The sequence below is a fragment of the Amphibalanus amphitrite genome, unplaced genomic scaffold (genome assembly GCF_019059575.1).
Source record: "Amphibalanus amphitrite isolate SeventyFive unplaced genomic scaffold, NRLGWU_Aamphi_draft 000076F_arrow, whole genome shotgun sequence".
Classification (NCBI taxonomy): Eukaryota; Metazoa; Arthropoda; class Thecostraca; order Balanomorpha; family Balanidae; genus Amphibalanus; species Amphibalanus amphitrite.
Window position 1 is genome coordinate 567,624 of NW_024881572.1, and position 23,919 is coordinate 591,542.

Below are 23,919 nucleotides of genomic sequence, written 5' to 3' on the forward strand. Positions count from 1 at the left end.
CGAATAAGCTGTAGTTGCGTCGTGGACAGGTTAAACCGGTGCCAGCGACTGTGTGCTGCACTCTCAGAGTCTCACAAACACGGCCCATGCAGCGATATAACTGACGCCAGGTCGGGGCTACTGAAATTGGTAATACTACCTGTTGTTTAGTGACGTCATAACTGCGTCACGGTGACGGTGCGGGCGGCAGTGATGGTTGGGTGTGGGCCGGGGCCCATTTCCTGGCGCCACAACACTGACTGTGTAAGCTCACACTGCCAGCTACCGACATACCCTTCATTTCCGACATAAGATCCGCTGTTTAAACGGTAAGTGTGTGTCATGCTTTTAAACTCACGGACCATGGGTAAATAATATCTATTGAGGCATAAAAGAATATGCAATAAGTGACTGGTAAAAATGTAAATGAACAAAAACAGCATATTATGGTTTTGTGCACTTCCACGCCCCACGGATGGATGGATAGCACAAGTAAATGATCACAGTTTATCTAAAAGCAGTGATAAACACCACAAGGTTGCACGGGAACCATCACAGCGAGATGGAACACTGCGCCACAAATAACTACCGAGTATATTGCGGCGGCGCGGCGGGCCAGATCATCCCTGCCGGCGACAGCAGCGCGTGAAAATAACTGAGATGACACAACACAGGACAGTGCACATACAGTCACAGACACACGCTAATACCTTCATATATGGCTTGTGGTATACAGTCAGGTCATGGTCGGCGATAAAGGCCGGCTGTTTGTAATGCGCGTCACGGTGTGTAGCAACTGCCGACCCCCCCCCCCCCCCCAGATAGCTGGTGGTCGGCTGCGCGGAACGGCTGCGGGCGGCGCCGCCCCGCCCCGCCCCGTCCCCCACCCAGCCCTGTGTGCCGGTAGTTTGAGCGACCCCCCCCCCCCCCCCCCCCCAGCGAGCTGCAGCAGCCCTCACCCGCGACAAAGGCGTCCGGCGTATGGAAGCATTCAGCGGAGACTGCGCCCGGCGCGAGGCCGGCCGGTGCGGCGGCCACCGCGGCTCGCAGTCATCACAGCCAACGCCCGACCCGCGGCCGGGCCGGACCGACTCCCCGCCCGCGACTCTACGCCGCCAGTTGTCACAGAATCAACAGACAGACGAGATTCGGCCGCTAGGTCCCAATGATTTCCGACGGCAAACCTACTATGGAACGTTTAGACTCTCCTTCAGAGCACGAATCCGCCGCCGGGTCAAGGCAAAGGGACCCGTTACCGGTTTAGCCCTCGGTCCCTCTGCCCCCTCAGTAACGCCTAAAGCTCACCCATCCGACTATTACAGGTACCGTCCAAGACATTTCACCACAGCCCCCCGCCTGATGTTTCACTCCAAGCAGGAGATTACAACCCGCAGTGTCCAGTGTCCACACCCGCAGCAGTCGTCACCGCACGGGCCGTGCCGACCGGCGCGCCGCCAACACACCCGGTCGGCGGGACTGACCTGACCTGACCTCCGGGCCGCGGAGACCGGCTCACAGTCCGGTGTAGCGGGGCCGCGCCGGGCCGGCCGCCGGCGCCGCCGACCGGCTGAACATACTCAGCCGTCCGCCGGCCGCCGCGCCGCCCTGCTCGCCGGCGGCGCCGCTGCGGCCGAAGAACGGCTCCTCGGCGACCAGCGCGGCGCGGCAGGGCGCGCGCGCCAGCTCGGCCCGGCCGGCGAGCAGCGCGCGCGTCACACAGCGCAGGAACTCCTGCAGCTTCCGGCGGCGCTCCTCGACCAGCCGACCGTCCTGCCGAGTGGCGGGGCAAGGAACCGTCAGTCAGAGTACACGGGTCCGTCGTATCACACAGCAGGTCGGTATACGGCTATTAGATTAAACAAGAGACAAGAGCGACTGTCAAAGCAAACAGCCCACGGACGAAAGTACAGTTACTACACATAAAATCGGAAGCGCACGGCTTTTTTGTAGCGTTTCGGTGAAGCAACGACTTAAATTGCTTTAAAAAAAAAAACACGTTAAAGGCAGAACAATATAACCAATCATCAGCAAACGCAAAAAAACCGCAAGGTTTTATCAGAATGCTTAACAAGAGTCCCAACTCATCCAGGAGCTGATAACTGCAGATATGCGGTCAAACGTTATAAATTCCCGACAGCAAAACAGAATTTGTTGTGAAGGAAAGTTGCTACTACAACATACCTTTTTGTTTAACGTTTTCTTCGGCGGAAAATCGAATTGTCTCACTTCACTGAATTCCTTCTTCAATTTGTTGTATAAAAGGTAAAAACTGGAATATCTGTGATATACATTCCACTCTTCATCACGTATCCGAATATAAACCTGTAATGGTCGACGAGTGGTTAGTGGAACACCAAGGGAAAAGTGATGATGGTTTGGGTTTAAACGCCTCGGCGACGAAGGCCATTTGGCGTCCATCACTTCATGTTCAGTATAAGAACAAGTAAAAATAGTCGACAGTAAGAAAACCAGTAAAATTTATGCGGAAGGGAAAAAAGATCAGGCCTCGGGGGAATAGAGCTCAGAGCCACGTGAGCAACTTCGGTAACGTCAGTCTCCAGAGTGCACAGACGGAAGCAACACAAAAAATAGCAATAATAAAAAGAAAAGTTCAGGTGTAAAGCGATGCGTTGCGAAGGCCCATGCGTCTGATCTGATGAAGCCGAGCTTTTCGGACCGGTACACCCAGCAATCATCATCAACGTAAATCCTAATCAATCCAGACTCCAAAGCACTAACCCGATAATGGATCGGATCGGGCTACCTCAACAACAGACTACTAGATTTACCGTTCAGGCATAAAGAGGTCTACTTCCCCGCTGAAGCCAACATATGAGGGAGACCCGCCCGACCCACGGCCGGCCCGATCCCCTACCTCACCTGGTACGGTAGCTGACGTGGTGAGCGCAGTCACTCTCTGCCCCCACCTCACCTGGTAGACGTGGTGGGCGCCCCCTGCCTCACCTGGTAGACGTGGTGAGTCGCGCCCCTACCTCACCTGGTAGACGTGGTGAGTCGCGCCCCTACCTCACCTGGTAGACGTGGTGGGCGCCCCCTGCCTCACCTGGTAGACGTGGTGAGTCGCGCCCCTACCTCACCTGGTAGACGTGGTGAGCGCCCCTACCTCACCTGGTAGACGTGGTGAGTCGCGCCCCTACCTCACCTGGTAGACGTGATGAGCGCCCCCTGCCTCACCTGGTAGACGTGGTAAGCGCCGTCCCATTGTACCCCTACCTCACCTGGTAGACGTGGTGAGCGCCCCTACCTCACCTGGTAGACGTGGTGGGCGCCCCCTGCCTCACCTGGTAGACGTGGTGAGTCGCGCCCCTACCTCACCTGGTAGACGTGGTGAGTCGCGCCCCTACCTCACCTGGTAGACGTGGTGAGTCGCGCCCCTTCCTCACCTGGTACACGTGGTGAGTCGCGCCCCTACCTCACCTGGTAGACGTGGTGAGTCGCGCCCCTACCTCACCTGGTAGACGTGGTGAGCGCCCCTACCTCACCTGGTAGACGTGGTGGGCGCCCCCTGCCTCACCTGGTAGACGTGGTGAGTCGCGCCCCTACCTCACCTGGTAGACGTGGTGAGTCGCGCCCCTACCTCACCTAGTAAACGTGGTGAGCGCCCCCTGCCTCACCTGGTAGACGTGGTGAGCGCCGTCCCATTGTACCCCTACCTCACCTGGTAGACGTGGTGAGCGCCCCTACCTCACCTGGTAGACGTGGTGGGCGCCCCCTGCCTCACCTGGTAGACGTGGTGAGTCGCGCCCCTACCTCACCTGGTAGACGTGGTGAGCGCCGTTGCCGGAGCCGCTGAGGAAGGCGGCCGGGATCCAGCAGTGGACGCGGGGCGGCGGCGGCGGCGGCGGCTCGTCTTCCCCGGTGTCAGGCGCCCCCTCGGAGCCGGAGGTGTCAGAGGCGGCCCCGCTGAGGCCGCACTCGGCCAGTTCGGTCCGCAGCGCGGCCAGCTGCCGCTCCCGGCGGCCCAGCCGGCGCTGCAGCCGCTCATTGAACTCCATCAGCTCGCCGTGCATCTCGGCCACCTGGGTAGGAGAGGAGGGAGGGGGCGGGAAGAGAGCACCTCAGTCCCATGCGACAGGCAGCTCGGCCACCCGTCTGATAAGGGAATGAATGGGTAGGGGCAGATACGACATTTCATACCATTTTCACGCCGTGCGATTGTTATGCAGTAAGACCACCGAAACTTCCGTCAGCTGATTGCACCTACTGAGTATCAACACAATTAAGACAGAGCCAGTCAGACGCTCTAACTAGCCGTCCCAGCTTAACGCCGATCGCTACCCGCCGGGACACTCTACCCACCCTGCGGTCCTACGTCTAACCGCCGTGGCTGACCTGTATGAGTTTGTGCCTCGGCCCCTCCGTCGGGTGAGGGGCTATCTTCTGTTCGTCCCCCGATGGGGGTGGGACCATCCTCCGTCGGTCCGCCGTGCCGGACGGACTGACCTGTATGAGTTTGCGCTGGTAGGCCTCCGCCTCGGCGTGGTAGTCGTCGTACCGCTGGAGCGCCTGCTCCTCCGAGGAGCGCTGCTCGCGCTGCAGCTCCTCCAGGATCTGGTGCGGCGAGCCGTGCCGCAGCTGCTGCACCGCGCTCACGTAGTTCTTCAGCTGGTGCTTCAGGATGCCGTTCTCCCTGCGTCACAGAGCGAACGTATTGAGGTCACCGGTCTGACTGTCTTACAGAACACAGACACGGCGTGACTTGGCACACTTCAAGGTGAAAGCTGACGCCCTGAAAAAAAAAAATCGCAATACGTTTAGAAAACGTATTATGTTCTTTAATGTAGATAGAAGTGTGCATGCTGCGCTGCATTATTACGGTATACTTCAAATTCATCCGCTGCAGAAATACCGAAATACCAAAAGTGAAGAATAATAGAAGCCGTACGTTTTCAAGATGTCGCTCTTGGTTCTCACCTCTCTGAGGTGAGCCGCTTGCTCTCCAGGACAGCCAGTTTCTCCTCCCAGACGGCGCTGCTGGCCTCTGCCGCCTCCCTGTCGGCGGGCCGACCGAGCAGGTATCACAGACTGCACTCAAAGGGTGGGCTCAGAGGGACTGCACAGACCCGTCCATCCAATGAGCATCGAAACGGGAGGACGGCAGCACTGACGCAGGTGTTGGCTACAGACGATGGTCATTGTAGCTTCACGGCGCCCTAAGCAGATACAGATGCAGATACAGATGTATTCAAACAGGATCCCCTCTGAGGAGGGGCTTTTCACATGTTCACGTCAATGAAAAACCGAAAATACAAACAATGAAGCGCATACATACTCTTTCACGCACATGCATTCGTTCAACATACGTTCATGTCGGTGGCGTGGCCAGCAGCACATTTTTGACTTTGTAGCGGTACGACAGAATACCTGGCTCGACTCCCAGCTCGTTCAAACGAGCTATGCCACGGTAGCAGAGCCTACCAAACAGAAAGGTTTCAGACATTCAACCAGAAACTATGTACTTGAAATGGTTGGTTCTATTATATTCAAAGGCTGAATTTCACTCGTCTGGGTACCTGAGTGCGTCCCGCTGCTGTCGGACCGAGTCGAGCTCGGCGCGGAGCTCCGTCACCTGCTCGCTGAGCGTGGCCTTCTGACCGCTGACAGCCACCAGCGCCTCCCGCAGCTCCCCTGACGGAGGGAGAGCAGAGTGTCAGTCAGAAACAGACACACGGCGGGACACAGCACAGACACGGCACAACACAGCGCAGACACGGCGGAACTGACAGCGCAGACACGGCGGGACACAGCGCAGACACGGCGGAACACAGCGGCAGCCGTCAGCACGGCAGAGCGGGAAACGCACAATATATCAGCACAGCTCGCATTCAAACGCCCAGCGGCGCCGTCAGCGGGGCCCATGCGTGACCAGAGCGCCGGTGAGCCGGCCCCGTCACAGGCCGACCGTCCACCACCGGACGCAGACAGGTGGGGTGGTAACACGGCACAGACACCGGACCGGAGTCGTGTCCAAGCGTACTGCCGTCCAGCCACTGAGATGGACGGCAGCTCAGTCGCTGGACGGCAGCAGAGAGTGCCACTGAGCGATACAAACATCGCGATACTGGGCTACACAGCAATCAGAAGGCGCCAGTGTGTCAGCATGCACCACACAATGTCGGTGGTTTTTCAGCTGGCGGTACTCACTCTCTGACAGGGAGGCGGTCGTGCTACTCTCTCCGGGAGGTAGCGTGCCGTGGTCGCCGACCCCACTGGACACAGAGGGCGCCGCCTCCAGTAGGTCTCTGACGTCATCGGCAGAGTCGGCCGAGCTGGCCAGGCCGTTACAGAGCGCGCCCTGGGGAACAGAGGGAGGGGAGGGGAGGGGAGTCAGCCAGGCTGTGCCACTAACGAGAGGGGAGCGGTCAGTTGGCCGAGCTGGCCAGCCCGTTACAAACCACCTGAGAAACGGAGAGGGGGAGAGTCAGCCGGGCCGAGCTGGCCAATCTGCTGCAGTAGTACAGCGATGGGAGAGATTCAGACCGGCTACACCACTGACAGGAGGGCAGAGATATATTTGGCCGCCTGTATCAATAATAGGATGGGAGCCGAGGATCACACTATCAGTATTCACCGGTCCCCGCCCGGCGCAGTGCACTGACTCACCGGCTGCGGGAGCGCCGGCTCGCCGTTGGACGCGCTGAACCGGTCACTGACTGCGTCCAGCTGCAGCGTCAGAGACGCCGCGTCACCGGCCTCGCCGCCGCACGGCCGCAGTTGCTGGGGCGCCTCCGGGCCGGCCTCCTCCGACCTGCCGCGCGCGGAACACACGCCGGTTACACGAAACCGCCGCCGACAGGTGCCAGTTAGGAGCAGTTGCGCTTTGCATGAAAAACGAATTTATTCGGCTCGTTTGTCCCTAGTCTGTCCTTCTCGCTCCATGCATGACATTCCCGATCCGTTCAGTCTCTATCCCATCATATCCCGTCTCGCTCCATCCCGCTCAGTCCCACCCGGACCCGCCCGCTCGGTCTCACCTGGTGCCGTCCCCTCCTACCCCATTGGCCCGCACCCCGTCCCGCCCCGCTCGGTCTCACCTGGTGCCGTCCTCGCCGCTGCTGGCGTCCGGCAGCGAGTGCTCCGAGCGGCTGCTGCCGTCGTGCTCGCCGCCGGCGCCGTCGAACGAGAAGGCGTGTCGGCCGCCGGCCGGCGCCGGGGACGAGACGCACGTGGCCGGCGCCGACCGCCAGCTGGGCGACGCCACCGAGCCGGCGTCATCGCCGTCCAGCGACACCACCTGGGCCTGCACACGCCGGCGCCGGCGGCGGCCGCCCGGCCGCGCCGCGCGCACATCTGCCCGAGCAGACAGCAGATGATGGCGGGCAGCGCGGGGTGGGAACGAACCGAGAAGGTGGTATCGTCCCCATCCTGGGCTAGTTAGGTCGGGTAGGACTCCCAGGGCCACTGCAATCGCATACCGCATTTTCATCGGACAACCGACACAGCTCACGAACATTACAGCAATCAGCGCCGGATAAAGTGAGTGAAGCTTGTGCTCAGAGTCCCTGTACATCTTTAACCCGCGCCCCGTAGGGCTACCGGCGGACCCTACCACCCGTAGGGGGGGGGGCCGTTTCGGCCCCCCCCCCTAAGATCTCGGAAAGTTACCGGCCGATTTTCAAAATTCAAACGGCGTTCGATAGCCCCACCCGGGAACTACCTTGTGACCAAATTTCATTGACCTAGGTCAAACCGATGACGTCACAGGTCAGGTCAAAGGTCAGATTTTCACCGTTCACAGGCAATTCAAGAAATGTGCTGTGAAAGCGAGTAAATTGGTAATTTATTGAAAACCATCGATGGTACATTGTTCGTCAAACACATACTTTGCTATCTGAGGTCACTGATACCAGGTCAGGTCACAGCGAGGTCAGGTCACCGGGGGTCACAATATGAATGTGTCGTGTGATACATGTTTTATGGTCCATTTTACATGACAAATGCGATTATGTGGGTTAGGCAGCCTTTGGGGCCAGCCTAGGTCACGTTTTTGTGAAGGTCAGGTCAAGGTCAGGTCAAATTAGGTCAAATTTCAAAGTTGATATTTTTGCATAAAATGGGTATCGATTCGATGCAGCTCGTCACGGGGAGTCTAATGGTGGTCTTTGTTTTGCTCTACGAGTTCTAGAATTGCCAAAAATTGAGTTTGAAAATTTGACGTCATCATTTTTGAACAGTTTTTTCGCTATAACTTGGCCAAAAAACGAGGTATCGATCTGAAATTTGGTATGTAGATAGAAGACGGTAGGCACTATCACATATATTCCGGTTTTTTTCGAAACTCAAAAAACTTTTTGGATTTTTTGGCGAATATATCCAAAAAAATGCTTTTTTGATTTTTGGGGGTCAAAACTCAAAAATTTCAAAAATTCGAGATAGCAGTTTTGTAGCACTGTCAATTCTACACCTTTTATGTCTTGATCATTTTTCTGTATCTTCAAAGCTGTAGTCCTGACAGGTCTTCTCGCGAAGGTCTTTTTTCGGTCGAAAATGACAGAACATGACGTCACTCTGACGTCATTTGTGGCCAAGGTATCATAGCCTCTGGAAAAATTTTTGGTCACAATGTGTAAAATTGATGCCCGGAGGGGTCCTGAAAGTTTCGTGGCGATATCTCCAGCCGTTTAGGAGATATCGACCGAAAAGGACAGGGGGGGGGCCGTTTCGGCCCCCCCCCCCCTACGGGGCGCGGGTTAAGCCTTACATTAATCACACAGAGTTTGTGCGTTCCTCATAATATGTGTCACCCCTCTTCCTCGCCCCACTCCATTCCTCTCTCCATTCAGAGTTTTTTCACTCAGTCCTCACCGACAGACTGGGCCTTGACCACGGCCTCAGGCTCTCGGCTGGGCGGCGCCGCGCTCAGGTCGGGCGGTCGCGGCCGCGGCCGGGCCGCACCGTTCAGCTCCTGGCGGTCTATGCTGATGGCAAACAGCACCGAGCTCAGACCTGGCGGAGGGCCGGCCGAGACACGTCAGATGACGACAGGACGCGGTATCTGAGACAGGCCGGCGGGTCAGCTTAGTGTGCGTCAGTGCGGATCTGGACGGTGTTTCACCGACGCTGCCAGCACACGTGGCAATTTGGGTTTCCGTGGAAACATCAACAAGCCCATAGCTCCAACACTACCATAAGTATGACGTCAGCTCGCGAAATGCGCTGGCAGCGCGCTGGCAGCGTCGGTGAAACACCACCTTAGACGACTCACGACATCAGACCAGCGACGTCAGTCGGGAAAAAATCATCCTTCAGCTAGAAAAGGATTAACTACGATCATAACCGTAATATGATGCACCGTTAGTGGGGCATCATATTACGGTTGAGGTTACATTATTTGCCAGTGGTAGTAACGACTCTTTGACTCTTTAGTGCCCAGGTAGTAACATCATATGCCAGTTTGGCGACGTCAGGGGACCGTCATTCACCAGGTGTCTGTTGGAATGCCGAGGTCACGTCACCGGGTGTCTGTCGGAATGCCGAGGTCACGTCACCGGGTGTCTGTCGGAATGCCGAGGTCACGACGTCACCGGCCGTGGCCGAGCGCTGTCCTGCGCTGAGTCATACTAGCCAGCCCGGGGCCCGGGGCCCGGGGCCACCACACGGCACGTCACTCACAGAGCGCAAACACGGGTCTGGTAACGGAGACCACACAGAGAAAAACACCCCACCGGCGGCACGGCAACAGACAGCTGCGCAGCCAGATCCCAATAAACAGACGATTGTGGGGCCGAGGTCCGATCATTCTCGGCAAAACACTCTGAGGTTGATAACAGGAACCACACCTGTCCCCATCAGCCGATGAAAAAGAAATAACGAAACCGACTGCGGAGATACCAAGCCGACTCAGTCCATCCCCCCCCCCAAAAAAAAAATCGGTCACAGAACACATGTGCGGTGCAGGCGTGTCGGTCGAATGGCGAACGGGACCGGCACGATGGTTCGTGGGGCTTTGAGCGACAACTACACCGCAACGGAGAGATGGAGAGAATAGAGATGGAGGGAAGGAGGGAGATGGAGGGAACACATCTACGGAGAGATGGAGGGAACAGGACAGAAGACAGCGGGGACGCGTAGAGCGCGGTCCGGCGGGTTCAGAGGGTAATGGAGGGAGTCCCGACCGTACCGGCAGCGATGTTGGGCAGCATGGCGTTCTTCTCGGGGTCAGCCAGCACCGCCCACGGCTCGTAGAAGCGAGCCATACCCTCTCGGTCGCCGATCAGTGCGTGAAGGTACCTGGAAGAGCCGTAGCACGGCCCGTGTCACGCAAGGCGGACAAGAGTACAGCGATGTCGGTCACGGTCACGACTAAGTATGCGAATACCTAACAGGGATACCGTCATAAAAAGAACGCTGCCGGACGAAAACCGGCGGTCACTGCAGACTGATATAGCTTGTTGATGTTTGAAAAAAGATGCGCAGTTAGATGTGGTTCTGCGGGCTTGAACAGGGGAAGGGTCTGCACGGCTCGGGCACGGGTCTAAGCGGCTCGGGGACGGGTCTGGACGGCCCGGGGATGGGTCTGGACGGCCCGGGGACGGGTCCATATGGCTCGGGCACGGGTCTGGGCGGCTCGAGGACGGGTCAGACGGCTCGGGGACGGGTCGGCCGACCCGGGGCGGCGGCGCGTACCGTTCGAGCGAGCTCTCGTTGAGCGCCGAGCGGAGCCAGGCGCGGCCGCGGCCAGCGTCCGAGTGGATGTTGACCAGCAGCAGGTAGCGCTCGTACTCGTGCCGGGTCAGGTGCAGCCGCACGTAGTGCCAGAACACTGCCGGCCGACGGTCCGGGGTAGGTCAGACTGCCGGTCACCGCGACATACGGACCGGAGGGCGGTACAAGAGCACAACCGGGCCGACCGGCGGCACAGGCGGGTGAAGAGCAGACAATGGAACACCAAAGACACACACTCTGATAACCTGACGCCTCGCTATCCGCCAATAAGACACTGTGGGTAGTTGAAAGAGTATCTGAGAAGAGACGGAACGTACCCGGGGGTTCCGGCGGCGCTCCACTCAGGTTTATGCTAAAGTTCTGAGCAATGGCATCACGCATCTGTCTGAAAGAGCAGGGACATCAGAAATCAGAACAGCAGCTAACAATGGGTGAACAGGCTTGAACAGCTTGTCAGCAGAGCAGAACAGCAGAGCAACTTGAACTTTGTCATAAATGCAGTGTCATGCTTTGACAGCCATTAGCTAAGCACTGGCAATCACTGGATATTGAAACCTCACTTCTCTGTTGGATTTCAATCATCCCATTCCTGTCCCTCCCCTACCAGCCACCTACAGCGTCCACATCAGATTGGTACCTGAATGGGGTGTTGCTGGCCTCGGGCTGTCGCAGGCCATGCTGCAGGACAGCCTCCAGCTGCTGGCACAGGCAGCAGATGCGCGGGTCCATGTCAGTGGCCAGCTCCCGCTTACCACCAAACCTGCAGGGGAATGAGAGCAGGGTCAGTGAGGGATCTGAGGAGAGGGTAGACCAATTACTCAGAAAACTCAACAAATCATTTATATGTTGTGGTTCCAATTGTGACATAAGATTTTACATTGCAAAAACTTTTGCCTGATGTATATTTACTAATTTTCCTCACCTGATTTGACACTGCTTTACAGCATCCAGCAGCCTTGACAAAAGGTTTTGCCTTTCTTCCGACTTGAAATTCATGGTTTTGTCTTGCTCTGTTTGTCTATGCTTATGGCTGATTGAGAATACCACGACTATTTGTCACAGAAAAATGGACATAACTATCGTCTTCACTCCTTCTGCTCCATCTTTATCAAAATTAAATAAACAAAGTTACACAACACTCATATATCACCCAACGCAAACCCACAAATCAAAATCCTTAAAGTGTGAAGCACAGCAAAGCAATGGAGAAGGTGGGACTAGGAGCAAAACCTTGAAGCGAAAATCGTCTCACCATGACAACGCAGATCTCTTAAATTATTCCAAGGCCAATAATCTGAATTCAGACAAAAACGCCCTAAGCTTCGCCCCAAGCGAAGATCTCCAAACACTGCCGACCTTGAAAAAGTGCATGAGCCAATGAGCTGGCAGAAGTCGGAGAAGCGGACAGCACTATTCTACTGCCAGTTGTGCGATCATCCTAAAACTTGAGTCTGTACTAATAGTTGAATTGCAGTTTGCAATTTTACTACTCTTTTTGTATTTATAACCTCAGGTGACCTAAATGACTTAAAAACGTCCATGTATATTCTCGCCTATTGAAGCATACTAAAACGCAGCAGCTAGCCCCGTTGTGCGCACTGCATAGTGCATAGTGCATTTATATCTCTATCATAGTGCATATCACGCCGTTAGGTACCCTCTGCTGCCAGGCATTGGCGGCTGCCAAGGCTGACGCTCGAATTATATGGAAACGCGAGCGAAATTGCAAAGTTTACTTACCTATGTTTCCACAGAAATAAAGCGTCAATGCCTTTTAGGGCGGGTAACGGCGTGTTGTGCAACATTACCTCATAGGTACCTACCTATAGGTAATATGGCCCACGACGATCAAGACGGTCATCCAAGGTGACACCATTCTAAATTCAGAATTCGATGTAGTTACCTACCTATATACCTAGTCCAGAGCTGGGCAAGTGCGTTCCTTTAGTGCGTTCCTGCGTTCTTCCTTACGTACGCACCGCCCTTTTTAGGAACGCAAGAACGCAGGAACGCAAAGTTTTTCAAAAAAACGCAAGTAAGAGGAACGCACCAACCGAAATTTTGAAGCGTTCCTGCGTTCTTGCGGAACCACCCGAAAAATGATATTGCTGCCAATGACCTCTGTGTCAAATGTTTGAATCTCGAGTACGTGTGTTTGCCGGTAGAGGCGCCACTTGTCGGTCGAGTCGAGGAAGGCTTGCTTAGATTTAGTGGTGATGTTTACTATTCGATTCGGTTTCAGGCATTAAATGTGTAATTTTTTTAGTGGTGATGTTTACTATTCGATTCAGTTTCAGGCATTAAATGTGTAAAGTAAATATGATAACTTTTACTAAGATACATCTTTTAACTTAACTATTGTTTTTTTAAGCAGGTCGTATTTTTGTTGAAAACCCTACGGATGATATTGGTAAAACGTATTTCAGATATTCGATTCGGAAAAGAGATGTTGAGTTGCTTTTCGGCCCCACGTCGCCATTCTGGGGATTCTGGGTATTCTGTGATCCAAGGCTGTGATCGATTCGCCCCGTGTTTGGTTGGGCCCGCGCCGCGTGGTTCGGCGGTATTTTTGAGGGAGGAACGCAGGAACGCAGGAACGCTAACGCACCGAACGAAAAAAAAAATTGAGGAACGCTATTCCAGGAACGCACTAACCGCGGCCGGAGGAACGCAGGAACGCTAACGCACTACCGGAAATCGAGGAACGCGCCCAGCTCTGATACCTACCATTACAGAAACCGTTTTGAATAGCTGACCGGAAGTGATATCGATGACCATACTCAGCATTCAGCAACTGCCCGGCCAGCTTTGAGACTAAAATACCACCATGCGATGCACCGATTTTATCGACAGGTTCGACATAATACCAGATACCTAATGGCCGGCTATGCACAGAAGGCCAGCGGCAGCTTGGCGCTCGACCGGACGGGCAGACGGACAAACAGACAGACGGACAGACGGATAGACGGACGGACGGACGGACGGACAGACGGACAGACGGACAGACGGACAGACGGACAGACGGACAGACGGACAGACGGATAGACGGACAGACGGACAGATAGATAAACGGACGGACAGATATGAAGGACAGTGAGCGGGCTGACGGACACAGACGGACGGCTAGCCGGATGGATGAAAAGACAGACTGACAGATAGACGAATAGATGGACGGACGGACAGACAAAGTTGACGGGGACGGGACTGGCGGGCGGACTGACGGATGGACAGTCAGACGGACGGACACACTTGCGGGCGGACAGATGTCGATAGATGGACGGGTAGATGGACGGTCGGAAAGACAAACCACAAGCGTGTGAACCGTATGTGGAATGGTGACCGACCTATACCCCCCCCCCCCCCCCGGGGGACGGGGCCGTGACCGTGTGTAGGCCGTGGGGCCGGTGCGCGGTCACCTGAGACCCGGAGAAAGTGTGCAGCAGCGGTGGGTAGCTCGGCGCTGCGGGCGGCGCCGTCGGCGGACAGTTTGTGACCCGCCGTCGGCCGCGTCGGACCGACAGTCGCGCGCCGCGGGGACCGAGATGACGCGCCGAGCGGCGGACGGTGGCGCCGGCAGCCACCGGCGACCGCTGGTGCTGCTGGTGACGGTGGTGACGGTGGTCCTGGTGCACGGCGCTGGTGCTGAGGCGGCAGGACGGGCTGGAGCAGCCGATGCTGGGGTGAGTCGCAGCTGCGGGGACTGGGGAGACCACCATACCATGCGTGCATAAACATCCGCAGCAGCGCATTTCACACGAGACACCCCCTGCGGCTACACACGCACCAACTGACTCCTCCACACTCCAAACGCGGTGATGTAGGGACTAGGGTGTAGGTGAGATGCCAGCCTATTTTAATTCTCTACACTCAGTCCAAAGCTAGAAAGGTCTCCCTGTCAGTCCGTGCCTCAGAATTGATAAAGCGTTTAACTCCCGTTGGTGTGTGACCGAGTTCAAGTAACTCCGGCGATCGATGTGAGACTCCTGACGGGGATGGTCTATGGTTGGTGGGAGCAACCGCACTCCGCAGCCTGTTGACAGACCGTATCCGGCTCTGCAGGGCACGCTAAACTGACACCTAAATTATCCCGTCACCCGGCATTGCCCGGGCGGACGGTAAGGGTCGCGGCCTACATAAGTAACAAGCTCTACTGTCAGCCTGTCAATTCAATTCAAACATTCTAAGATTTAGGTACAACAACAAAACCTGCAACGGGAGGTGAGCGATTTTAGCAGCGTAGGAATCGGAACCCAGCTCCGCTTGTAGCTGTGCTGGACTGAGCTGCAAGGTCGAGAACCGGAGCGGCCAGTCATGTGTTTTAAAAGTTCGGACAACTTCTAAGTTCTAACACTTTGAAAGCCAACTTGACAGCTTTTGAAAGTTGGCGTTATTGTTGGAAGTATGTACTGCTGTAGTCCCTAGTCCCTAGTCCTAGTCCCTGTAGTCTTACGTCCCAGTGCCAGCGGTATGTGTTCTGCTGCAGTCTCCAATGACCGCCGTATTCGTTTTATTGTTATGTGCACTATTGTACTCACTGGCGGATCCAGGCTTGCGTTTTGGGGGGGGGGCAACTCATGCAGGAGCCAAACCTAGGGTACCCCCAAATCCTGTTTTCTCATCGGATTTAGGCCACTTATTTTTCGTCACAGCCCTGACACTATATTTTTTTTAACTAAAAAGAAAATATATATATAAATGGTAGCCCACCCAACCCATGCCTTTATATTACTTTGTAAACACTTACCATTGCTTTTGTCGACCAGTTAACCCGCTTCGAGTCAGTGCTTGGGTCCCTTTGCGGGCCGGGAGGTGGTAAAACACCCCCTGTCTAACTCGGCTCCTGGGCCACGCACTGATTGAACTATGTTTCATTATCGTTTGGGGGAGGCGGCAAACGGGCCACTTTAGGCCTCTGGGAAGGGGGCATGACCCTCAATGCCCCCTCCCTGGATCCGCCAGTGTAAGAACTAAGAGACCATTGGAGCTGCAGTTGGGTACCTCAGACGTCAGGGTACGCCCTCAGATGTATAGGACTCGCGTGGAGACCTCTTATGCTATAGTGGACTGAAAGGACCCAAAGGAGCCCGTCTAGGGCTCCCGGAGATAGACGTGGGCCCTCAGGAGCCCGCCAGAGCCCCCAATGAGGGATAAGTGAGGGATACCAAGTGCCTGCAATTGCATATTGCATAAGCCATAACGTATCAGTGGCAGATCCAAGGGGGGCCACATGGGTCATGACCCCCCTTGGTGCCCGGGGGCACCACAGGCCTGTCAGGGGCACCACCGACCTAGCAGGGGCACCGGGTACCACCAGCCCGCCAGGGGCACCACAGGCCTAGCAAGGGCACCACGGGCCTGTGAGGGGGCCCACAGGCTTGTCAGGGGCACCCCAGGTCTGTCAGGGACACCAGACACCTGCCAGGGGCACCACCGGCCTCGCAGGGGCACCATGGGTCTGTCAGGGGCATCAGAGGCCTAGCAGGGGTACCATAGGCCTAGCAGGGGTACCATAGACCTTACAGGGGCACCACCGGCCTTGCAGGGGCACCTTGGGCCTGTCAGGGGCACCATAGTCCTGTCAGGGCCCAGGGGCACCAGCGGCCTAGCAGGGGCATCACAGGCCTGCCAGGGGCACCACCGGCCTCGCAGGGGCACCATGGGCCTGTCAGGGGCCCCACCGGCCTCGCAGGGGCACCACCGGCCTCGCAGGCATCACGGCATCCCGCAGGGGCACCTTGGGCCTGTCGGGGGCATCACGGGTCTGTTGGGGGCACTTTAGGCTTGTCAGGGGCACCACAGTCCTGTCAGGTCCCAGGGGCATCAGCAGCCTAGCAGGGGCACCCTAGGCCCGCCAGAGGCACCACAGGCCTGCCAGGGTCCAGGGGCACCACAGGCCTAGCAAGGGCACCACGGGCCTGCTGTCAGGGGCACCTCAGGCTCCCGTGCCCCCCCCCCCCCCCTGGATCCGCCAGTGATGCCACACCACGCGAAACACCGCCAACTACCAAGTACCAGCTGCCGCTCCATAAACACGTGTCAACCACAGTCTTTTTTTGAAGGTGGCGACTCCGCTCGCGCAACTTTTGACTGACCCTCACTGCTACCATATGGCCTCCATATTATGCTGTGGAAAGCCTTACTTCACCAAGTGGCTAAAAACCTCCATCAAGGTATATTTTCTTAGCAATTTTTCTGACGTTTTGGGGGGCCAAACAGGCCACTTTAGGCTTTGGGGGGGGGGCCATGGCCCTAAATGCCCCCCCCCCCCCCTGGATCCGCCAGTGATTGTACTCCCCCAAGTCATCATGTCACCGTTGTGTCCCTTTTAGTGTTATCGCTCTGTGCACAGTTGCAGTCCCCAAGCTTCGGTGTTATCGTTATGTGCACTGTTGTAGTCCCATAGCATGTGCGACATTGATATGTGCACTGTTGCAGTCCCATAGCATTGGTGTCATCAGTATGTGTAGTGTGTACTGTTGCAGTCTCCAAGCCTCAGTGTTATCGCTACGTGCATTGTTGCAGTCTTCAAGCTTTGGGGTTATCGTTCTGTGCACTGTTGCAGTCTTCAAGCCTTGGTATTGTATTGTGTTGTATTGTATTGTATTGACAAAGGCAGACAACTCCACATGGGCGTGGCTATTCTGTGTCTCTAGTCACAGAGAGTTATAAAGAAAACATACATCAGGGTAAAATGGGAAAATAAATGGTGTAAAATGGTGTTAAATGGGTAGGTAAAATGGGTAAAATGGGTAAAAAATGGGTAGGTCAGGGTAAAATGGTGTTATTGTTATGTGCAGCGTTGTAGTCTCCAAGCCTTTCAGTTATCATCATGTGCACTGTTGCAGTCTCCAAGCCTTACTGTTATCGTTATGTGCACTGTTGCAGTCTCCAAGCCTTACTGTTATTGTTATGTGCACTGTTACAGTCTCCATACCTTGGTGTTGCCATTATGTGCACCGTCGCAGTCTCCAATCCCTGGAGTTACCGTCATCATCAGTCTCCAAGCCTTATAGTTAGCGTTGTGTGCACTGCTGAAGTCCCTCATGCCAGCTGTTTCGGTGTTAGCGTTGTGTGGTCCAGCATTGAAGTTTCTCTTGACTGCTGCCTTGGTGTTAGTGTTGCACGCTATTGAGGTTTCCTATGCCCTAGGTCGAGTTATTGTTGTGTGCACTGTTGTTGAGGTCTTTCTTCGATCACTATAAAGCCAGAAATAAAACGGGAATCGAATGAGCGATATCAACTGACCGATCGACGTTAAATATTCCATTTTATACCGTAATACAGCGTTCTGTGCTTTTGTGTATGAAAAGCGTGTGGATGAGGGTCTCGGTTACTCTAATTATACCTACAGTAATTGGCTGTGTCCTCTGCTCACCCGTCCCACGCATTTGTCAGTGACTGGCGTTTCACCGCGCCGTCATAGAGCCGCCGTCGGTGACGTAGGCCGTCGATTAGCTCCCGTGTCGAGCGGTGATTTCAGGCCGCTCATTACTGGCGGGGGAGCGCGTAACACCGGTGACGGCAAGTTGACGGCCGGGTGTCACTCTGTGACGGCGGGCGGAGGCTCGTGCGGCTGACGTGCCATATCGAGCCCCGCTGCCCAGGAGAGCTGTCACCAGCGGCGCACCTGAGCTGTGAGCCTCCTGCCACGGTGCACCTGAGCTGTAAGCTCTCTGCCGCACCGCAACTGACTGAGCTGTGAGCTCTCCGCCGCGGCGCCCCTAAGCCCTGGTATCCCTGCCGCGGCGCACCTGAGCTGTGAGCTCTCCACCGTGGCGAGCTGCAGCCACGGCAGGGAGCGCAGCGCCGCGGAGAGCTGCGATTCTGTCACACGGTAGAATCGACATCCAGTGACACTGGACGGCTTATGCGCGATGGTGGAGAACGGAGAGATGTCTTTACCAGAACGCTGTCGACAATGCAGCGAGTAGCGGGAATGGTATCTGGTGATATTGGTAATACCGACCTTCCGACAGGCCCGTTTCCGACTTTCGGACACGCCCCGCGGCTCCGGTTCCTACGAGCTCTCCGTGTTATTCAAGTGATACGGGTGCCTGACCGGGGCGCCCAGCTGACCACTGGTGCTCGCCTCCTCCGTCCATGTAATAACCACGGTTTCACCAGAGGACAATGGTGACAGACAGCGAGTCAGTGCCGTCCCGTTCACCTTCACAAATGACGCATATGAGACATATTCCCGCTTGGAACGGCACCACGGGAAACCCGCGCACGAGCTAATTAGAGGATGGGCACAGACATCAAATTACCGTCCAGGCAGACACCATTAGCAGTCAAAGTGAGATCTCCATGCATCAGTCACCCGCCGTCTCGCTCCGTCCGTTCTGCTGTCAGTGAGCAGCAGTGTGGCGTTACGCAATGGAACGCACGGTGGCTGTGATATGACACAGCTACCGTATCATCAACACGCTTAGGCAATCGTCTCTGCTGGACTGAGCATTACCCATTAACCACCACCGCTAGGTTGAGATTATTTACCTGCCTAAATCCATTAAACATCAGCCGCACATACCAATGTATATCGTCCTCGTTGGTCGGATCCGAGCCATTGAGGAGCGCCATTGACGACTGACGGTCCTGTTTCGCAGGTTCTGGAGGATACAACTGCACTGGGATCGGACAGATCAGAGACGACCGAACGAGCTGGCCAAAGACGAACTACTGCGGCCAGGTGAGCAATAGGTATACCTACGCGCCTGCCCCTCAGGCAATACAGAACCGCTCACATAGAAGGCAACCTATCACTATCGCTGATGCGCTCATCAGATATCGCTGAATGTTTGGGTGCCTAAGATGACCAACAAAAGACCAAGCTTCATTGGCCAGTCCATCGTGAATAATGCTGCGCGACAGTCCAGTCAGACGCAGCACAGCTAGATGTGTCTCGCTAATGTACGGAGCTATGTAACATAATGTGGCTTCAGTTCGTCATTGTTAGTACCAAACATGACACCATTGACAAAACTTCTCATAGCTGTTAAGTACAGAACGTGAATTGCGCCCATCGTCACCCACAAAATATGATTAGAGCACTGCTCCACAGGAGTTCTGCCCCGGCCGGATCCAGCAGAGCTGTCTCTGCCGTCGACGGCAGCTCATCCCCGCCGGCCGGTGACGGGGGCGCGGACCAGATGTTGGCCCTGCCGTCCATCCTAGGGCAGACGTTTGTGCCCAGCCCTCGCGCACCGGAGACGCTCAGTGACGGTTTCCGACCGCTGGCCCGGCCCGGCCCCGCTGTCGGTCAGGCTCCGAGCCCCTCCGGCGGGCGGCGGCCGCGCTGGGACTGGCCGGTGGAGGGGGCAGTCACCACCTACCGCCCCGCCATCAACGTCTCCCTGCTGCTCGCCGGAGCGCAGTGGAACACTGAGCCACCGCTGACCAGAGGACAGCAGCCCCAGACAGAGCTCCGGAGGTCGCGGAACGGAGGACAGCAGCCGCAGACCGAGCTCCGGAGATACGACCGACCAGGGAAGTCGGGCCACGGGTCACACACAGGTGCACAGAAGGGAGGGTTCCAGTCACAGAGAAGCGTATCGTCATCGGCATCAGGCCTCGCCGATCGGCAGCCAGGCTTCTGGAGGCCGGAGGATTTACCGTTCGCAAACTTCGAGTTCTTCAAAACACATGACCAAAAGCAAAGCACCTCTTCGGATGCAGCGTCTCTAAACGACTTACCACAGCTCTCTGACGCTCAGTACGAGGTCTATAAGGACCGGGTGGCCTCGATAAACCAGTTGTGGTTCCCGACCTCCCCCTACCCCGGCGGTTCTCCCACCACGCCGGGACCGTCGCCGACGCTGTACGCCGGGGACCGGAGCAGACCCAGCGGGTCGGGACCCGAGGACGTCAGGCGGTCAGACCTCCCACCCAGCCCTGGCTCGGTCCATGAGAGACTTGTCGCGGCCAACTTACCGACGAATCCGGTGACGGCTGACGGCCAGGGCAGTGGAAGGCCCGGACGTCCCGCTGGCCGTCCTGGTGTCGCTGACCTGGCACTGACAGACGGTGGGCGTCCCGGGGTCATAGAAGAACGCTCCGACGCGGCTTTGACTTCACTGGCAGACCTCCACTTTGACATCGCCAAGAAACGTCGTAACGACATCGGAGGGCGAAGCCAGCGGCACAGGAAGAGACGCCCCCACGGAACCCGAAGCAGCGGACAGAGAGAGGAGATTCACAGACCTACGGAGGAGACTCCTACGCAAACTACAGAGCTTCCGACAGCTGATGAGCAGTCGGTTCAGAACTACGGGGCGCCCGGCATCTCCAATGTGTACGGTCCGACTTTTGACCCCGAGCTGGTGCCGACCTACGGTCCCCAGACGTGGCGGGCGGCTCCCACAGAAACAGCGCCGACCTCAGCCAGCCACACTGACTTCGAGCCCCCTAACAACAGCCTATACGAGCACCTCTCCGAGCCAACACACCCCTCACCGGAGGACCAGCAGACGTCCGGCACACCGGCCTACCCGGCGCCCCACAGTGGGCAGCCGCTCCCCGCAGCGCAGTCCTCTCCGCAGCCTCAGCAGACACACCCCTCGCCTCAGCCAGCCGCGCCACCAACGATCCCGTACCCGACCCTGCCGACCGTTCGGCCGTACCGCGGTACCGCCGAGGTACGCCGGGCGTACTCCGACCCGGTGTCGCACCAGTACCCGTCCACCCGGAGACGGGAGTTCCTCCCTCCGGCCGCCGCGCCGCCCGGCCAGTCGTACCTCAGCGTGACGCGCACGGTGAGCGGCGGCCGGCCGGGAGCGCCCGAAGTCACCGTCTCTCACCACACCATCCTGCCGAGCGGCGTGCCGCCCGCCTCAGCATCGGCGGCCGCCAGCGCCGGCGGAGACACCGTGGGACCCTCACCGAGCTCACTGGCAGGAGGAAATTATCATGAAGCGCACAGCTCCATCACAGGTGATACCAATAACCGACGGACCTCAAATTTCTACAACTCAGGCACAAACGATGTCGACAATAATGCAATCTTAAAGAGCTCCGACCACACATCCCCAGAGACCAGAGTCAGCACCGTTAAATTTGGCACGGATCCTGTGCGGCCGGAGCCAGCTGAAGCAAAAGCATCTGAAAGTGTCGTGCCGACTACTGAAACAACGCTGACCGATTACCGTTTTGACCCGGCGGAACATATTTACATTACTCCCACTCCCGGTAATTCTGAGGGACAGTTCACCCGTGAAGACGTTTCCCTGGGCGCAGTTCTCCCGCCGCCTCCGACTGAGGTCGCCGTGCCGTCCACTGTCGAGCCCCCTGTCGTGGCGGAGACGGCCTACCGGACAGGCAGTGAGCCCGTGGCCGTCCTGCCGCCGCAGAGTGATACTCACGTCCTGGCGCTGGTGAGCGCCCGGCCCGCTACGGCACACACCTCAGAGACAACCGACAGCCAGCATCAAACGGAGGGAGACGGAAGTCCCTCGGACCACCACACTGGACAGGGGGGCAGCAACGCTCCCCTCCCACCGGACGAATTCCAGCACCCGCTCGGCGCCGAGAACGAGATACCCGACTACGCTCCCGGCCCCGAATACCACCACGAGGACCACTCGGTGCACCACGACTTCAAGTACGCGCACTACCACGACCTGGAGCACAGGCCCGTGGACTACGTGTATGCGGAGCCCGAGCTGCAGCTGCGCCGCCCGCCGCGCGGCCGCCTGCCGGCCGGCTGGCGTGGCTGCCGGCGCTGCACGCGGCGCCGACCGCACCCCCAGCGCCGGCGCCGTCCGCCGCACCGCCACCGGCCGCAGCGCCGCCAGGGAGTCGGCACCGGGATCCTGCCGGATCTGTTCTCGTGGCCGCTGCCGGCGCTGTTCCAGAGCTCGTTCCGACGGAGGACGCAGCGCCGGCGCTTGGCGCGTTCTGCCGTCCACCCCGGGCGAGCTGAGGGGGACCGGCCGGAGAGGGACCAATCCCGGCCAGTCCGGGGCCGCGCAGCGCGCCTGTTCGACGGCCCGCTGAGCGTGCCTCTCACCCAGCACGGCCGGCCGTTCCTGCACACGCTGCGGCCGCAGGTGGCTACGCCGCCGCCGCCGCCGCAGCGCAGTCGGTTCGTGGCACTGAGCACGCCGGAGACTCCGTCACTGCGGGACGGCGTGCCGGTGCCGGTCAGCCAGCGGCACACGGCCGGACCGACCCTGGCTCCCGGCCGGGAGAGCACGGCCGTCACTGCCTCTACCACTACCGCCACACCATCGCCGCCGGTCACAGAGACTACCAGCGCCCAGACACCGCCCGGCGTCCCCACCCCGCCAGGACCGCCGGCAGTGACGGCGCCCACGGCTGCGCCGTCCAGGAACAGCGCCCCGGTGACACCGGTACCCCGGCCGGCGACGGCGCCGGCCCCGCCCGAGCTGCGCCGGCACCTGACCGGGGCACCGAGCGCCGCCGTCAGCCCCCCGCCGCCCCCGCCCCCAACGGCGAGGCACCCGTTCCGTCAGTACCTGGCCTCAGGGAGACTGGCGGCCGGGGAACGAGCCAAGACGTACTATCTGAGCTCAGTGACAACCAGAGGATCCAGCGAGGACGGAGAGACGGACACTCCGGACGGAGTGTCGCCGCCCCCTGGTCGGCAAGAAGAGCTGGATAGTGCGCATCCTCCACCTGGAGAATCGAAAGTGGGGGTGGTGAGTCGCACAGAGTCTCCAGCGGACAACACTATCGCTGACGCGGATAGCCTTAGCGTCATGAAGTTTCTGGCCGGGTTTCCGACGCCTAAACCGACACCTCGACCTGAGGATGCCACGGTGGCTACGTTTGGACCCAGCAGTCGGCCCACCGTCCGGCCGACCCAGACCGCCGATCGGCCGACACGACCGGCTCAGGCCGCAGGCAGGCCGACCGGACTGGCCCAGACCACCTCAGCCCGGCCGGCCCGCAAGCGCACCACGCAGGTGGAGTCGCGGTTCGCGCCGCAGCGCCGACCGACTCCGACCGTGTCGGTGTCAGCGGGCGGTCTCTCGGCACCTGTGAGCCTCCGGCGGCGGCCCGGCAATTCACAGGTGCTGGGGGCCCGTCCCACGGCGGAGGCCGGTCCGGGCCCGGCACCGCGGCCGACCGGGTCCCCGCGGCGGTCTGAGTTCCGACCGGCGCGGTGGTACCGCGGCCGGACCGACCTCTCGGCCATCGGCGAGCGGGTCATCACGCAGGTGGCGGCGCCGCAGCTGCTGACAGCCCGGCGCCGCTCCTGGTGACCGAGCAGCCGCTGATCGGCGGTTAGAGACA

The 23,919-nt window shown here is 58.0% G+C and overlaps 2 protein-coding genes across 2 annotated transcripts; one reads left to right on the forward strand and one right to left on the reverse strand.

Moving 5' to 3' along the window:
• Positions 1 to 918: 918 nt before the first annotated feature.
• On the reverse strand, positions 919 to 12,001 carry LOC122379387 (sorting nexin-29-like). The gene is made up of 15 exons (XM_043361557.1): positions 11,588 to 12,001; positions 11,303 to 11,425; positions 10,983 to 11,050; positions 10,627 to 10,762; positions 10,121 to 10,230; positions 8,806 to 8,946; positions 7,035 to 7,290; positions 6,604 to 6,748; positions 6,145 to 6,295; positions 5,514 to 5,628; positions 4,915 to 4,992; positions 4,444 to 4,630; positions 3,756 to 4,019; positions 2,161 to 2,301; positions 919 to 1,749 (listed from the first exon to the last, which is right to left on the reverse strand). The coding sequence occupies exons 1-15, from the start codon at positions 11,659 to 11,661 to the stop codon at positions 1,492 to 1,494; spliced, it is 2,247 nt and encodes a 748-aa protein (XP_043217492.1). The 5' UTR covers positions 11,662 to 12,001; the 3' UTR covers positions 919 to 1,491.
• A 2,173-nt stretch (positions 12,002 to 14,174) lies between these two features.
• On the forward strand, positions 14,175 to 23,888 carry LOC122379345 (nascent polypeptide-associated complex subunit alpha, muscle-specific form-like). Its single transcript, XM_043361480.1, has 6 exons — positions 14,175 to 14,345; positions 19,272 to 19,354; positions 19,727 to 20,536; positions 21,080 to 21,594; positions 21,898 to 22,304; positions 22,446 to 23,888. Exons 1-6 carry the CDS (start codon positions 14,208 to 14,210, stop codon positions 23,886 to 23,888), a joined length of 3,396 nt encoding a protein of 1,131 aa, XP_043217415.1. The 5' UTR covers positions 14,175 to 14,207.
• Positions 23,889 to 23,919: the final 31 nt, after the last annotated feature.